The sequence below is a fragment of the Palaemon carinicauda genome, chromosome 1 (genome assembly GCF_036898095.1).
Source record: "Palaemon carinicauda isolate YSFRI2023 chromosome 1, ASM3689809v2, whole genome shotgun sequence".
Taxonomy (NCBI): Eukaryota; Metazoa; Arthropoda; class Malacostraca; order Decapoda; family Palaemonidae; genus Palaemon; species Palaemon carinicauda.
In genome coordinates, this window is record NC_090725.1 from 79794680 (window position 1) to 79813575 (window position 18896).

Sequence of the window (18896 nt, forward strand, 5' to 3'; positions counted from 1 at the left end):
AAAAAGACTATGTCCGCTTGGTCAACAAAAAAGCATTTGCTCCAACTTAGAAAACCTCCAAAAGTAAATCACAACGTGTGTCGAAGTCTGTACGATCAAAACACACCCTTCGAATAAACTGAGTGAAAGGGAACACAAAAAATGACTTGCATACTGATTCCAGAAATACTGTACAGATATTTGAATATCACCAACATGAAAAGGTGCATTTTCTCTTCAGCTATAAAAATTATTTCATTTGCTTCCCGACTTCCATGAACTGTATTTCAAAATTCGTAAATAGACATTACAAAATTTAATAGCATGGTTAATGCCTGTTCTTACGTTATACAAAATTTATATAAATGCCTATAGCTATGCTTAAAAATGAAGCAAATGTCACAAGGATTCTTTCAAAAATACTTTACAGGGAAATGAATTAACCTTTCTTACGGTTTTACTTTCAGGTTAAGTAATGCACTAAAGTGGACACAATCTTCTGTAATGCTGATAACATTATATATATATATATATATATATATATATATATATATATATATATATATATATATATATATATTTATATATATATTTATATATATATATGTATATATATATATATATATATATATATATATATAAATATATATATATATATATATATATATATATATATATATATATATATATATATAAATATATATATAAATATATATATATATATATATATATATATATATATATATATATATATATATACATATATATACATATAGATTATATATATATATATATATATATATATATATATATATATACATATATATATATATACAAAACTCATTACAATACAGATATATCAAGGCAGGTTAGGAAGGCACATAGCCGACCGACATTAATAAATCTAAGAAAGATAGGGGTATAGGGAGGATTGTAAGACACACAGTTCTCTAAACGGAAGTGTGGATAAATTAATTAATGACAAAGTCACCTTGGTAAATATGGAATATGGCCAAGAAAAGAAAGTCACATCAAAAAGACTAAATAATCCTTAAGAGATTTCAATCTCATTTTGTGCACAGTCACTCTTAAAAGTCTCTTGAAACGAATTTATGTATACAATTTTCTCGATAGCAACTTAAAAAATTATGAAAGACTTATTTATTAAAAGGTTCGTTCCATCGAGAATTGAGACGAGTTACAGTCACGTTAGAAAATCTCTGACAAGGAGCTTATGTAATCTTTACTTCTCCTTCCCTAGACAGGTGGAAGTACACAGTTATTCCTCCTGTGACGGGCCGAGAGAAGGTTGTGAACTCAAAGGCAGTGTGAAAGCAACTGAGTTCATTTATTATAGAACACCCTCCTTTATATACAAAACCGTAAGGCAACAGGAAATTACATGTTCGAGAAACAGACAATGTTACATAGGAGAAACGCAGACATGTTTATTCTGGTTCTTTTTAGTGCGAGGGAAGGGCGAAGATACAAGCATAATATATACAAAATGAATTATGTACGATCGTGTGACACACGGTTGGTACACTACTCAAATTACCCCATCCACTACGTATCTACACATTTATACCTTTCCATCTGTTCAGCGTAGAGAAGAGAAAGGAAGGGTTAGGTCACCCTTGCTTACAGTGAGACTTATAAAGTGACTGCACCTATAATTGCATACCACTAACATAAAGCATAAGTCCTCCACAAATTTTTTTGCGTGGCTGCGCATTGCTTTAGCCTATGTAACTTTATCAACAATAGTTTTAATCTCATGCAATTATCATCATGCTGCTCAATAAAAAGAAAAGTTGTTCTGGATTGACTTAATTTTCATAAGGGAGGACATAGTAGTAGTATTTAGAGTGCAGCCTAATTCTTCGATTATCATGTTAGTGTCAAATTCGTTAACAAAACAGTCTGAATCAATACTCTCGGCAGGTGCACTTTCAATAGACAGTAGTGCAATGTTACTCAATCTAGCACTGGTCATTGAATTTCTATTAAATGTTTCAATTCATTTTATTTTTGAAAACTACTCTCACAAGAAGCACTCAGACCCGGAATATCAAATGCAGACTTATAGGTATTTAACAATTACAGGAATTGTGTTTTTGATATGGGCTGCATTGACTCTTTCATGAGCAATTTCTTGACCTGAGGGATCTCGTGTTGCAGAATCCTTTCGTTGACGGATTATGCCTTTGCATATGTCTTCTAAGCTTTTTCAAGCAAGACTACCTCCCCTCCAGGACACAGTCCTGAAATACCACAAAAAAATTACAACTCCAAAATCAAACCACTGTTCTCTAGTCTTGGGTAGTGCCATAGCCTCTGTACCATGGTCTTCCACTGTCTTGGGTCAGAGTTCTCTTGCTTGAGGGTACACTCAGGCACTCTATTCTATCTGATTTCTCTTCCTCTTGTTTTGTTAAAGTTTTTATAGTTTACATAGGAAATATTTATTCTAATGTTACACTTCTTAAAATAGTTTATTTTCCATTGTATCCTTTCCTCACTGGGCTATTTTCCCTGTTGGGGCCCCTGGGCTTATAGCATTCTGCTTTTCCAACTAGGGTTGTAGCCTAGCAAGTAATAATAATAATAATAATCTGAATTTTTGGAGAAGAATCAAATAGATATATATTGATATATATTGATATATATATATATATATATATATATATATATATAATATTAAAAACAGAATATGCAAAAAAAACTGGGGGAAGCAAACCAGGACCTCCCTAGAATCGCCACTGAATACAACACAAAGCAGCAGCAAGCACTGTTTACGTGTTCTGCTCTTCAAAATAGAACTGTTCCCTACATTTCATGACCATAGATGATTTCAGAGCTTCATTTAAATGTTTGCTTAAATATGTGCTATACAAGTCTTAGGTAATGAAAAAGAAAATGATCTTCAAGGTTAAGCAACACTGAAATTTATATCAAAATTTTATTACTACATGGTTAAATAACATATTTCACTATAGAAAACTTTGTCTTGCCAAAGCATAGTGGAAAGAATTTTTCTCTTTAAATAATAACTCAACTGGGTTAAGTAAAATGCAAAACTAGAAAAGCAATTCAATAATCGAATTTAAATGATTTCTAGTCCAACTCACACACCATTTCGTTTATAGGTTTCACAACCATAATAAACTTTAGTTACAGACATAGTAAAATCTATTTTTTTACTGGACATGCTCATATAAAAGTAAAAATCGAGTGATAGAACATTAGCAAGGCATTAGGAACAACAAAAAGAGTAAAGATTAAGAAGTTGTGGAAGGATCTTCCTAATCGGGTAGTTGAATCAGTAGAACTTCAAAAGTTCAAAGTTGGAGCAAATGCTTTTTTGTTGACCAGGCGGACATGAGTCTTTTTATAGTTTATATATGACATTTTTGTTTTTGACGTTGTTAATAGTTTATATATGACATATCTGTTTTGACGTTGTTGCCTTTTTTAGAATGATTTATTGTTAATTTGTTCTCTTCATTTATTTATTTCCTTTGTTCACTGGGCTATTTTTCCCTATTGGGGCCCTTGGGCTTATAGCATCCTGCTTTTCCAACTAGGGTTGTAGCTTGGATAGTAATGATAATAATAACGGAGATAAATACCGCATGCAACAAGTTATTATTCAAACACACAAATCTATATTACTCTAGCAGAAGATTCTTCTTGAGGATTTCTTACGCATGCTATATAACTAAATGAAAAATCATCATCATCTCTTCTTACACCTATTGATGCAAAGGACCTCGGTTAAATTTCGCCAGTCATCTCTATCTTGCGCTTTTAAATCAATACTTCTCCATCCATCATCTACTTCACGTTTCATAAGTCTTCAGCCATGTAGGCCTGGGACTTCCAACTCTTCTAGTGCCTTATGGAGCCCAGTTGAAAGTTTGGTGAACTAATCTCTCTTGGGGAGTGCGAAGACCATCCCCAAACAATCTCCATTTACCCTTCACCATGATCTCATCCACATAAGACTCTCAGTAATCTCTCATAGTTTCATTTCTAATTCTGCCCTGCCATTTAACTCCCAATGTTCTTATGAGGATTTTGTTCACAAATATAGAAAACCAACTGTTGGATATTGTGCCACTGTCATACCATGACTCATGTCCATACATGAACACCAATCTCACTAAACTAATATATAGCCTGATTTTTATATGTAATTTAAGGCGATTTGATTTCCAAATTTTACTTAACCTAGCTATTGCCTGATTTCCTGTAATTCGATCTTTCATTAACTCCAATTCCAAAGATCCTGTATTAGAGATCATAGTTCCTAAATTTTTAAATGCTTCCACCTCATTAATACTTTCTCCTTCCAGTTATTTTTCATCTTATATTGCATTTTCCGTTCTCATCATTTCTGTCTTTCTTCTATTTATCTTGAGCCTAACCTCATGTGATATTTCATGTATTCTAGTAAGCAGGCTTTGCAAGTCCTGTGGTGTTCTACTAATAAGGACAACGTCCTCAGCATACTCCAGGTCAGCTAATTTCTTGTTACTAATCCAGTCCAATCCTTCTCCACCATCCCCAACTGTTCTAGGGATTGCAAAATCCGTGAGGAGGATAAACTATATAGGTGACAACACATTCCCTTGGAATACTGGAAATATATTTGACAGGACTCCACTAACGTTAACTTTGCATTTGCTATGCTCATGAACTGACTTGAACAAATTTGCATATTTAAGAGGAACTCCATAATAACGCAGGACTCTCCCCAAAATTAGCCAGTGAACACTATCAAAGGCTTTTTCATAGTCTACAAATGCCATCAAAAGGGGATTTCTATATTCTACACTTTGCTCCACAAGTCTTAAAATGGAAATTTGGTCAGTACACCTTCTAGCTTTTCTAAATCCTGTTTTTCCTCTCTCAGCTTTTCATCGATCTTTCTCTGTAGTCTCTTTAGAATGAGCATACTATATATTTTCATGACAACTGACGTAAGTGTGATGCCTCAGTAATTATTGCAATCAGCCAGGTTTCCTTTTTTTTTTTTTTTTTTTTTTTTTTTTTTTTTCACCAACAAATAAAATATACTTTTAACTTTTTCAGGAACATCTTCATACCCATATACCTCTCCAACACCTACCATACCATATTCTACTACTCCATACCCCACTACATCTTATACTTCCACAACATCACAATATCTTTCATCAACTGCAACTTCACACCCTCCTACGCCATGTGACTACCCCTATGAGAGCCTGGGAAATAGGTGTATTTTTGTGGATCCTGTCCTTCAGGCCACATGGGATGAGGCTCGTTACATGTGTGGCAGAGCGGGTGGTGGAGACCTCGTCATTCTAGACTCTTTGGATTTCTACAGAGAACTAATCCAGTACATCAATGATAAGGGTAAATCTGCTTTCTATGGTGTTTACCTACAGGTCAAAATAAAAACTACGAAGCATTTTTCACAAAATAAAGTTTTTGATAAAGAAAAAAAAAACATATCGTCACCCTCATAAACTAACTGCCTAAGTCATTTTCTCCACTTGTTAGGAAATCCAAAAAAAAACCTTCTCATTTCCTAATTCTTTATATCATTGTGTTGAGCTTCAATTATCAAATTCTAATTCACAAATTCTTCTGTTAAGAATTTGTGAATTGAAACTCAAGACAATGATATAAAGAATTAGGAAATGAGAAGGTTTTTTTCTTTATTTCCCAACAAGTGGAGAAAATGACTTAGGCAGTTAGTTTATGAGGGTGACTATATGGCATTATGCTTCTGACTGACAATCTGCAATAAAATGCGCATATTTTGAAATGGCTTAAATCAAGTCCAACTAAAAAAATTTCCTAACATTAACTTTATTATTTGTTTACTCATGGCAAGGGCTAACTCGACACAGCTACTGGGTAGGAGGCAGAGGAATACCCGACGCGAGCAAGTGGGAATGGTCAAGTGGGTCTGATGTACGAATGGGTACACCACTTTGGGCAATCACGAACAATAATTTAAATTCAAGCATCTATGAGCAAGTAAGTCATTCAAACTTGATTCCATCTTTCCACAAACAGACATTATCTTTACTGAAGAAAGAAAATTAATTAAAAAAATTCCATCTTTCCACAAAAAGACATTATCTTTACTGAAGAAAGAAAATTAATAAAAAAAAATTCCATCTTTCCACAAACAGACATTATCTTTACTGAGGAAAGAAAATTAATAAAAAAAATTCCATCTTTCCACAAACAGACATTATCTTTACTGAAGAAAGAAAATTAATAAAAAAAATTCCATCTTTCCACAAACAGACATTATCTTTACTGAGGAAAGAAAATTAATAAAAAAAAAAATTCCATCTTTCCACAAATAGACATTATCTTTACTGAAGAAAGAAAATTAATAAAAAAAAATCGAATTAATTTTTAAGACCACTTTGGTATTATCTACACTTCCTAGAGTCTAGACCAGTGGTTCCCAACCTTTTTTTCTGTCATTTCCCCCCTGCACCCAGTTCAACCATCCAGATTTCCCCCTTCAAGCCCCGCCCAGCCCTCATGCCCACTCGCCTGCCTCAGAAATGGGCATGATACTCTAATTCTCCCCTTGAATATCATGTCAGTGAGAAATGATATGATCATATCACAATTGAATGGCTAACAACAAATTGCCGCACGTATTATGAGGACATTTTCCGCTTGTTTTAGTTAGTAGGTAGTGTAATTATTTCCCCCTTGGAAGCTTCAAATTTCCCCCCAGGGGGATATTTCCCCCAGGTTGGGAACCACTGTCCTAGACCATGTCGCTGTTTAACCCAATCAACCGACGTGTTTCTCGTCATAAGCAATATGTGTTGACACTATGGACACATTTTTCTTATTTTACACAGAATTGCTATCCATCTGTTAACCGAACTCTTACTTTTAACTGAAATCTCACTTTTCGAGGTGAAGGGTTTAAATAGCCTTTTTCCTGCTGTTATCTCAAAACAGAACAGTTAGGAACGGAAACTATACCTATAGTCCATTTCTTTTAGCGATGCATATTTGCACCGACTCGCAGCGGTGCCCTTTTAGCTCGGAAAAGTTTCCGGATCGCTGATTGGTTGGACAAGATAATTCTAACCAATCAGCGACCAGGAAACTTTTGCGAGCTAAAAGGGCACCGTTGCGAATCGGTGCAAATATGACTCGCTAAAAGAAATGGACTTTAGTCTGTCACGAGAGGAAACAAAATATTTAAAAGTATCAGTTGATCCTAATTTCTTCGGTTTCCCATACCAGGTCTCTGATTGAATACCGATTACAGATCAAACAGAAACAAATAAGTTAATCGCCTAACTCAGTCTTACCGCACCTCTCTCTCTCTCTCTCTCTCTCTCTCTCTCTCTCTCTCTCTCTCTCTCTCTCTCTCTCTCTCTCTCTCTCTCTCTCTCTCTCTCTCGAATATTTTCATAAAAACTTGTTTCTGTAAAAATTATCATTCGTAGACATGTGCCCCTTTTTTTCACGTGAATATCTGTGCTCATGGACGTGTAAAACGGCTTACAAGAATATAATGCAATGTCTAGAAGGAAAATTATCATTTTAAAAAGCTCTATCTAGAAGGAAAATTATCATTTTAAAAAGCTCTATCTAGAGGGAAAATTATCATTTTAAAAAGCTCTATCTAGAAGGAAAACTATCATTTTAAAAAGCTCTATCTAGAAGGAAAATTATCATTTTAAAAAGCTCTATCTAAAAGGAAAATTTTCATTTTAAAAAGCTCTATCTAGAAGGAAAATTATCATTTTAAAAAGCTCTATCTAGAAGGAAAATTATCATTTTAAAAAGCTCTATCTAGAAGGAAAATTATCATTTTAAAAAGCTCTATCTAGAAGGAAAATTATCATTCTAAAAAGCTCTAAAGCTCCAAAAGCCTATCCAGCTACCATCCAAATATTATGTTCCATAATCTAACATATATGATTAGGCCTATGCAGCCTTATAGTGTAGACTGAAGACAGATATCAACAGAAAAAAAAAAATCAGTATCGTATAGTTGAACACAGGAATCCCTGTAGCACCCTTACTGCGCAGCGAGTTCTTATCTTTACCAATCGCTATCCTGTTTTTCCCCTATACTATCTGTTTGGTTACTCGCTGCGCAATAGGGGGTGTGACAGGGTGGACTTCCTCAGATTGAGGTGTGTCAGGAATTTCTAAGTCCGACTGTACATCTGCTAATAGGCAAGATTGTTTTAAGCACCCAATCTGCTCCTGGTGGCCACCTAATACCTTCATTTATGTCATTCTCTTTTCCCAGCAGTTCAGGGTTGCCAGGTTGGCCTTTTTCTGGCCACAAAACTCCAAATTTGTCCTTTTCCGTGCTAGATACCTAAATTTGGCCTTTTTGAAATTGGTTAGCATGGAATGCTATATTTTCGGCCTTTTTCTGCAATTAGGTTGGCCTTTTAAAGTTGCAGTTGATCAGACGTTGGCCTTTTCTCATTTGAAAAACCTTGCAACCCTGCCCAGCACATTATTGAAATTGTTAAAAATCCTATTCTCTCTCTCTCTCTCTCTCTCTCTCTCTCTCTCTCTCTCTCTCTCTCTCTCTCTCTCTCTCTCTCTCATATATATATATGTGTATATATATATACATATATATATATATATATATATATATATATATATATATATATATACACATATATATATATATATATATATATATATATATATAAAATATTCACTTGCATGAAGGCGGAATAGTGCATTGTAAACACTTGATGAAGACGGTCATGACCAAGAGAATTAAAGGGAGGAGGTTATAGCAATCTTCGTCCATAATCAATATAGCTTACTGTGTCCTGAGTTTAATAGGCTCTGATTGTGGATGACTGGGAACTGAGTTACAGCATAAAGAGTAATGCCACCTCTTATGCATGACTCCATGCAGGGATGATGACTTCCCCTTAACCTCGTACTATTTTAGTGTATGTGTGAATAAGTACTGAATATTTTCTGTAACTCCTCTTGGAAGATATGCCAGGCTGACACTTGCATGACTTTTAGCCACGAATTTGTCGTGGCAAGTCGTGACATTTTGTGGCACGAACTGAGGAAAAAAAAAAAAAAAAAAAAAAAAAAACTCAGAATCACAGCTCACCTGTCCACATTGACACGAACTGGCACGACGAGTTCACGACGAGTTCATGCATAGTTTTAGCATAGTTCACGCCGCGTTCACGAAATTTTGTCGTGACCAAAATTTTGAACATTTCAAAATTCTCGTCACGACAGGCCACGATGCCACGACAGGTTCACGACGAGTTCACTCCAGTTCACGACGAGTTCACGCCAGTTCACGACTCGAGTCGTGACAATGCGTGCCACAAATTCGTGCAAGTGTCAGGGTACCTTTAGTTTTCTTCCTTTACCTCATCCCCAGAAACCTAAAACAAATACCTAGTTAAGTACAATAAGGAAACCCAGACATCACGACAATCAAATCCAAGATTGTCTCATTTCAATCACTGTTTGGTAAGACAAAACTTGGCTAAATTCTGGTTTGAAATAAGAAATGTAAAAATTATTTTCTGAGAAAGAAAATCAATGATGAACTTCTACTGGATATCTAACCATCAACAACAGCATACCTATGATAGTTTGAAAAATATTACTGACAATAATTTACGATTAAAAAATACCTGACATTCTAAACATCTTAACAGTAACCATCAAATTCCCGTAAAATTAAGAATTATACTTATATATGCTTCCGACCTAAAAAGTATATTGAAAGGAAAAACAAAACATTCATCCAAGCTCCATCGCAAAAGAGAAAATGAACTATCAATTATTACTAAAACCGAGAATATGTTCAATGAGAAACCTCCTGATGTTTTACTGTTCCAAAATGTCAAAAATAATTTGGGTTGTGACACACCCGGATAATCAAACAGCAAAACAAGAACACTGGTCACTACTGTACACGTATTATTATTATTATTATTATTATTATTATTATTATTATTATCATTATTATTAAATGCTAAGCTACAACCCTAGTTAGAAAAGCAGGATGCTATAAGCCCAGGGGCCCCAACAGGGACAAATAGCCCAGTGAGGAAAGGAAACAAGGAAAAATAAAATATTTTAGCAGTTAAAACATTGAAATAAATATTTCCTATATAAACTATAAAAACTTTAACAAAACAAGAAGAAGAGAAACTAGATAGAACAGTGTGCCCGAGTGTACCCTCAAGCAAGAGAACTCTAACCCAAGATAGTGGAAGACTATGGTACAGAGTCTATGGCACTACCCAAGACTAGAGAACAGTGGTTTGATTTTGGAGTATACTTCTCCTAGAAGAGCTGCTTACCATAGCTCAAGTCTCTCTTCTACCCTTACCAAGAGGAAAGTAGCCACTGAACAACTACAGTGCAGTAGTTAGGCCTCTTAAAGATTATCCATTATAAAAAGAAAATCTCACATAGATAAATTTAGAACTGAAAAGACGCAAATGATGGTAAAATCATTTATCAACGTTTCATTCAACAAAAATATGTTAAATCAATAGCTGTGCAGATTTAAATTCAAGATAAAGATTAAACAAAAGGAGATACATATCGTTTAGGAACGAAATTTTGCTAAGAATTTACATCACACAATAACAAAAGTTATATATATATATATATATATATATATATATATATATATATATATATATATATATATATATATATATATACTGTATATATTATATATATATATATTATATTATATATATTATATACATATATATATATATACTTATATATACATACATATATATATATATACATACATATATATATATATATATATATATATATATATATATATATATATATATACTTATATATACATACATATATATACATTTTACATTATATATATATATATACTGTATATATTATATATATATATATTATATTATATATATTATATACATATACATATATATATATATATATATATATATATATATATATATATATATATATATATACTTATATATACATACATATATATATATATATATATATATATATATATATATATACACACACATATATATATATATATATATATATATATATATATATATATATATATATATATATATAAAACTCAATCAAACTTTATGAAAGGCAAAGTGGCGTTTAAATATTGAACTTTACAATAAAGGTACCGCCTGACACTGGATGCAGTTTCATCTGTAACAGTTAGGCTAACCGTATACATCGTCAGTGATTCGACAGGTACAAGGAGGAACAATATCAAGCTTCAATTTTATAAAAAAAAAAACTAATTCCAATGAGACATGTCACATTTAAGAATCAATGTTTTTTCCAATTTAAGTTTCACACTCGACTCGAGCTTGCACTTGCCAATATCACCTGTTGACCGAAAAGAGAGTGCTGATTCAATTTTGGAGAAACGTGATCCAAGATAATGTTTCTTACGGCATTTCAACATTCTAACATCCAGCAACCCCTTAACAGGCACTATTAAAAAAGACATTAATAAATTCTATTGTATTTTACCCTAAATAATCAATTATAATTCCTTACAATATACAATCTTGTGCCCTCTGTTGTACAGCAAATTAAATTACTATTTTTGAGAGTATTTGTTTTGATTGATTGTTTTAAAGTAACCAATAGTGAATAACACGATGTTCTTCATAGACAAATATAGCGGTTGGTTTCTCATTCCAGGAGCCAGTAGACTTCGATAAATCCTTAGAAAACTGTGCTTATCTGGACTTGCAGCGATATCATTACATGGACGATGATGACTGCAATGCCATAAAAGCTACTATTTGCCAAATGCCAACCTGGCAAGGGCCACGTCAGGATGCATGGGAAATCATGCAAGATGAATCACCCAATGCAGAAAAAGTTCCAAAAGTCTTGCTGCTCCTTGAAGATCGTCTTCAGGATAAGCGAATTCAAGTTGAAGAACCCCATGCAGAAAAGGTTCCAAAAGTCCTCCCTGAAGATCGTCTTCAGGATAAGCGAATTCAAGTTGAAGACGTTCTGGGAGATTCGCCTCAAGGAAAACCAAGTAATCTTCCAGTATCTCCTGCAAAAGTCCTCCCTGAAGATCATCTTCACGATAAGCGAATTCAAGTTGAAGACGTTCTGGGAGATTCGCCTCAAGGAAAACCAAGTGACCTTCCAGTATCTCCTGACAAATCGATTCCTGGTGATTCGAGGCAGGTCGTAACGGATCGTGGAAACTCGCTCGAAAATAAGACTGCTACTCAACTTTCGTGTAATTACCCATACGACCCAGTTGGGGGTCGTTGCGTCATGGTTGACCCAGTGCTGAAAGCCACGTGGGACGAGGCTCGATATATATGTGGAAAAGCCGGAGGAGGAGATCTGGTTGTTCTTGATTCGATGGAATTCTATGGAAAGCTTCTCGACTTCATAAAAGAAACTGGTAAGCACGCCCACGTGAGAGAGAGAGAGAGAGAGAGAGAGAGAGAGAGAGAGAGAGAGAGAGAGAGAGAGAGAGAGAGAATTAATGTAAATAGACTATGGCTCGAGAGCATATTTTCTTCAAAATAAATTGAAGCTTTACTCATAATTTTGGCAATGAATATTCCTCGTCTGGCCCCCCCCCCCCCCAAAAAAAATATTTTTTTTTTTTTTTTTGGGGGGGGGGGCCATGGTTCCTATCATGGGAATCCCTAATATACTACCGTACGCTATTGACGTTCGCTTAGAGAGGTTGGAGTAAACAGATATCAATAACAAAGCATCATTATCAATATAGGTTTGGAGTTCCGCGACTACTGGATAGGGGGAAGAGGCTCAGAGTCCAGCGGCACGTGGCAATGGATGAGCGGATCTACAATAATAGAAGGCACTCCTCTTTGGGCAGTTCAAGGCTTGGAGGACGATGGCTACAAACAGGTATGAGCTTACTTCAAACTTTGTGAGATATCTCTAGAGAAAATATAATACAATTTTTGTGGATCATACTCAGCTGTTACCGTTAAAATTGTTTGAATTGTTATAAAAAATTTATATTTTCAATTCTTCCTACAATGAAGTATTTGTCAACTGCCAATTCACATAAAATTCCGTAATTACTTATAAAAGGAACAATCTTAATCTTAAGTAAGTTAACTTTAAAATAGTTTATTCTTTAAGAACAGTGTTAACATCTCCATCACAGGAGTATAGCTGGTTTGGTCGGATGACCATTCCGTATGACATCTTAAAGTGAACTGATACAAATATCTAATTTCATGCTAAAATTGTGAACGACATGTTCATAAAACATTTGCGATTACCAAAAGTAGAAAAGATATAGATCAGAAATCCCAGGCCATAGAAGATAGGAAAGCACAGAACGAGTGGCATAATGGCTAGGTGTCACAGATAGCTACCCATACCTGGTATGTCATTGCTGCTGTCCCCTAGTTAACGAAGCTCATCTATCAATTAAGGGGCATTTCTTCCCCCTGATGGGGTTGCAACTCCTGTACTCCATTAGACTTTCCTCTCTCTTGATACCAAATATAATATATAATGCAGCATTGTCAAAACAAATCTTTTAAATTGCTACAGACATAATAATAAGTTTTTTTTTCTAATTTACCAGATAAAATCCATTAGATAAATGCCATTACTTTCTGTTGTTACTGCTTGTTATAAAAAAGGCTTAAACATCGTACACTTTTCTTTGCTAACTAAACCAATCTCTGAACGATTAATAAAATACTGTACATTTTCTGACACCTTACCGGCGAGATCCATTAAAATGTGGACTAATCACCGAGCTCTGCAAAATTATAAACAACTTAATTGAAGAAAGAATTGAGCTTCCCTTTCTGGGAATTTCGTTTAAAATCTATGAAGGGCTTAGTTAAAAAAAAAAATAGCATCACTTTAAACAACAATATGAACATTTTTATAAGAAAATCTTTATCGAATATTTTCTTATACCAAGAATAAAAAACTTTTGGTACTAAAAATCCTTAGGTTTTTTTTTTTTTTTTTTTTTTTTGTATTGAGACAATTAAAAAAATTATCCACTCAAATGCAACAAAAATCAGGTTAGATTATTTTTATTAGATGCTAGGAAAATTGTATAATTCGACATGATTTCATTGGACAACCTTATTAGATACTAGGTGTAACCTACTCGTTAGAAACAATCTTTTATACTCTTAATTCAAAGCTCAATTATCAATTATAAATTATTTTCCATGTGCAAAGTTGGTGTTTTTTTTTTTAAATACATATCCCTCATATTTCAAGTACTGTATTGCCATAGGTATAATTCCCTTTTTCCGTATCACAATGTTAAACTGATGGATAACGCGTTTATAACTTCGTAAATGAAAAGATCCAATTTCACAATATACAGAATAGCCACCCCATGCTTACGACAAACTCTTAAGCCACTGTACCATGGTCTTCCACTGTCTTGGGTTAGAGTTCTCTTGCTTGAGGGTACACTCGGGCACACTGTTCTATCTTATATCTTAATTCTCTTCCACTTGTTTTGTTAAAGTTTTTATAGTTTGTAAAGTGATATTTATTTTAATATTGTTGCTCTTCTTAAAATATTTTATTTTTCCTTGTTTCCTTTCCTCACTGAGCTATTTTCCCTGTTGGAGCCCCTGGGCTTATAGCATCCTGCTTTTCCAACTAGGGTTGTAGCTTAGCAAGTAATAATAATAATAATAATAATAATAATAATAAGATGCTAACCACATTAGCTCTCATAATTCATATCTTACCATTTGCATTAAGCGAGAATATCTGAAAGTAATATACCAAGTAATATATTAGGCAGGCAGTTAATTCTAATAGCCAGGCCTTCTCCATCATGAGGCTCAATACTACGCAGTACTCTAGAAGTTTTATTCCAGCTGTTACCAAGTTGTGGAATGATCTTCCTAATCGGGTAGTTGAATCAGTAGAACTTCAAAAGTTCAAAGTTGGAGCAAAAGCTTTTTTTTTGTTGACCAGGCGGACACGAGTCTTTTTATAGTTTATTTATGACATATTTGTTTTTGATGTTGTTAATAGTTTATATATGACATGTCTGTTTTGACGTTGTTACTGTTTTTAGAATGATTTATTGTTAATTTGTTCTCTTCATTTATTTATTTCCTTATTTCCTTTCCTCCCTGGGCTATTTTTCCCTGTTGGAGCCCCTGGGCTTATAGCATCTTGCTTTTCCAACTAGGGTTGTAGCTTGGATAATAATAATAATAATAATAATAATAATAATAATAATAATAATAATAATAATAATACCAATCTTCCCAGGAACCGACAAATTTCGAAGAATCCTTGTCCAATTGCGGCTACTTAGACCAGGAACGTTACCTCTACATGGATGATGCAAACTGTCAAGAGCTAAAGGCAGTTATTTGCCAAATCCCAACATGGATTTAAAGAAATCAGCATGGAAAGAGCTAAAGAACTTCACAAAATTGACAGAGACAAACAAAACTGAAGGATACCCCTTCAGACACCAGACTGAAGGAGAAAGAAATAATATAAAACTGAATAACAGGATCGAACTGAATTAGATTAAGGCAGTGGCGTCAAATTCACGAAATTCATGCAACATGAAACTATATTCAATCAAGTTTTTCAAAAAGTTTTACCATGAGTTTACCCTGAATGTATAATTCTTTTATCATAAAAGTTTTCCCATTACATTTTAATACCAAGATAAAAAAAGGATTGTACCAAATGAAAATGGAGCATAGTGTTTTCAAGAGGATTACCAAATGGACTGTATGAAGAAGAATCCCCTTTAATTTCTATAAATTAACCTACTCCACAATGAAGAGTCCCCTTGAGGCACCTCTACTTACGCAGAAGAAGGATTCCCTTCTCTGATAAGATATTTTTAAATTAGGAACTTATACCTTGTATCTGTTTAAGGCCACAGAAGCAGACGGTTTTGAAATATAAACAAAATTTAATATAAAATATTTTCCCTACCCTATGCAGAGAAAAAAATTCTTGACGATAAGATATATGTAGCTATTATATATGTATTTAAACTTGTCCTTACTGTCATGTTTACTCGTTGATCTGTGGAAATTGAAATGTAAAGTAGGGAGGGACAATTGCATGGGTTATCGGAGTAAGTGCGAATAACAAAGCATGTATAATATAGTGAAGATTTAGAGTAGAGAACAACTAACATCGATTAGGCTATTTGACTGTGGTGGAATCCTTCGGTCTTAAAGGATGTGACATTAACCTGGAAACCAAAGTCCAATTGATTTTAGACCTATAAAGTATTTTTTTTTTTTTGCAATTATTTCTGTATTATTGTTTTTATTTGAAAAAATGAAAAAAGGATATTCATATTCTCACAAGTCCTCTACATTTTAAATGAAATTACTTATTGCTGGTGGTTGGTTATTCTGTTGATAGGAAGAAAGTCAATTGAACCCTTTCAATAAAATAATAGTAGAGGTTTACGAATATATAACTGAGTGATCCTTATGGACAATAGATACCAGGCTGTCCATTTTTGGGCTCAAGCCATGTCGTCTTGATGGAAGGTTCCTATAGGTAGCTTTCTAAGAGATATTTGGCTACAGTGATATTCCCAGAGAATTGACCTTTAAGGCTCCAGAATTCTAACTCCTGGCGTGAATATCCTTAAAATTTCTCTTAAGGATATCGCATAATATCAGGGGACGTATATCTTGATATGGCACAGAGCAATCTTCACCCCGAATAGCGTTTTCGTTTTGAGGGGGAAGAGTGACGAAAAACAGAAGGGGAGCCGTTATCAAGGTTACCCTTCCTCCGGTTTTGCACAGTGGTTTTCCCTGTTGATCTAACGTTTTTTATCGCTTTTGTGAGGATTTAATGTGCAATCTCCATCTTCTTTTGCCTCTGGAAAGTTGAGTATTTATTCTTTACAGTGTATAATTTTTAGCTCCTGCTTCACAGTGAAATTAGAGTAATTTATTGTGTTAAGGGGCTGCCTCTCTTTAGGTGGGCATACACTGGTCAGTGGGGTTAGATAGTCTCTCCCAGCGACAACTCCAATGCCTGGCGTCACCAATTATACCCGCAAATATGGGTGACTTAAAACCGGATCACTGAAGCCAAACTCTTAACAGACTAAGTCTGCACCCAATGGGGTCTGACAGATGGTGATGGCTTCTAAATTTGTACAGGTTAAGATGGCATGTCGTCTTTTCCAAACAGCGCCAAATCCAAAGAAGCCAAACTATAATCAATCAAGCCAAAGTCGTCAACATGTTCATGCCCAAGAGGAAGAGATGGGAGAATAAAAGAAATAACCAAAAGGAAAAGAGAAAGCGCTGACTAATTTAGTTGGATCAACAATTGGGCACCAAGAACCAGTGGGAACACAGTTCCCACTGTTCATCAGAGCCCAGCTGCTAATACCTAAGCCCCCGTCCACGTCAAGGCTTCAGCATCTGGGGGGTTGCTGTTTTGAACCAGCCATCATACTTTGAGCTGTGCTTTTTATTAAATCTTTTAAAAAAGAATTTTTCAGTGGTGCTCAATGCTATCCCTAACAGATTTAAAAAAAACATTTGGTGATGAGCAGTTGAGTAATTCGGCAATAGTTAAGAATTCTTCAGGATAGTATATGGCAATAAAGGATCCTGTCCATACACTTAAAGGAAAGGTGGGCTTCTTAGCGCTGGGCTGCGTAGTGGTTCTTCTGGCCCTAGAGATTGTGCTGGGCCTGGTGGTTGTGCTGGGCTCCCTAGTGATAGTGCTGGGCCTGGAGGTTGTGCTGGCCATGGTGGTTGTCCTGGGCTGCCTGGTGGTTCTGTTGAGCCTGGTTGTTGTGATGGGCTGCATAGTGATTCTGCTTGGCCTGGAGGTTGAGCTGGGCCTGGTAGTTGTGCTGGGCTACCTAGTGGTTCTGCTGAGCCTGGTGGTTGTACTGTGCTGCCTAGTGGTTGGGCTATACCTGGAGGTTGTGCTAAGCCTGGTAGTTGTGTTTTTGCCTAGTGTTTCTGCTGGGCTTGGAGATTGCGCAGAGTTGCCTAGTGGTTTTGCTCGGCCTGGAGGTTGTGCTGGGCCTAGCAGTTGTGCTGGCCCAGACATTTGTGCTTCATCTGGCGGTTGTACTGGACCTGGCATTTGTATTGAGCCTACATTAGCATTTCTTGTTCTTGCAACTTACTTGGGATAAAAAAGATTTTGCATATATATATATATATAATATATATATATATATATATATATATATATATATATATATATATATATATATATATATATAATATATATATATATATATATATATATATATATATATATATATATAAAACATTAAAACATTAAAATATAATAATTACAAATGGAGCGAAGGAGTAACATTGACCAATTATCCTCCTGGCTAGTACAGTGCTAAGGCATTTGCCTATCATTTGCATAACAGAAAAATAATCTCAGCCTGGGACTGTGAGTTAAGCTGTTTACTGGGATAACACCAATTTGCTTGGGCACCATAATGAGGGGTTGGCTTGCCCAACTAATGTTCTGGTGGGGGTATCTATTCTGATGATACTGGAACTGAAAACAGACATCTTTACCTCTACCTATATGGATTTCTGAGACAGTGAAAGCTTGTTAACTTTGTAACGAGTACAAGATTGTGCTAAAGTGTATTACACAAAGTGTCTAAAGTTTATTACACAAAGTGTCTAAATTTATCAAAGTATCATGAAGCACTATTTGTAAAGAATACAGATATTTGTCCCTTTAACTCTTTATTTCACCTCCATGGCCCAAAGAACTTATTTGTTTATCAAATAGTAATCTTCATAAATTTATATATGATAATTATGTTATATTTATTTAAAGAGAAATTATACATCATTGTTTACATGGGCATTGGG

At 34.6% G+C, this 18896-nt stretch overlaps 1 protein-coding gene across 2 annotated transcripts in view; it reads left to right on the forward strand.

The window, feature by feature from the left end:
• Positions 1–15980, forward strand: part of LOC137649213 (uncharacterized) — a 26461-nt gene extending 10481 nt beyond the window's left edge. The window contains exons 4-9 of one of the 2 annotated variants that reach the window (XM_068382206.1): positions 5077–5382; positions 5867–6012; positions 11725–11907; positions 11986–12454; positions 12791–12930; positions 15304–15979. In XM_068382206.1, the coding sequence (XP_068238307.1) occupies positions 5077–5382; positions 5867–6012; positions 11725–11907; positions 11986–12454; positions 12791–12930; positions 15304–15432 (1373 nt within the window). In that variant the 3' untranslated portion in view covers positions 15433–15979. Of the gene's footprint in view, positions 1–5076; positions 5383–5866; positions 6013–11724; positions 12455–12790; positions 12931–15303 lie in introns of both variants that reach the window. The other variant, XM_068382202.1, reaches the window with a different exon arrangement.
• The last annotated feature ends 2916 nt before the right edge of the window (positions 15981–18896 follow it).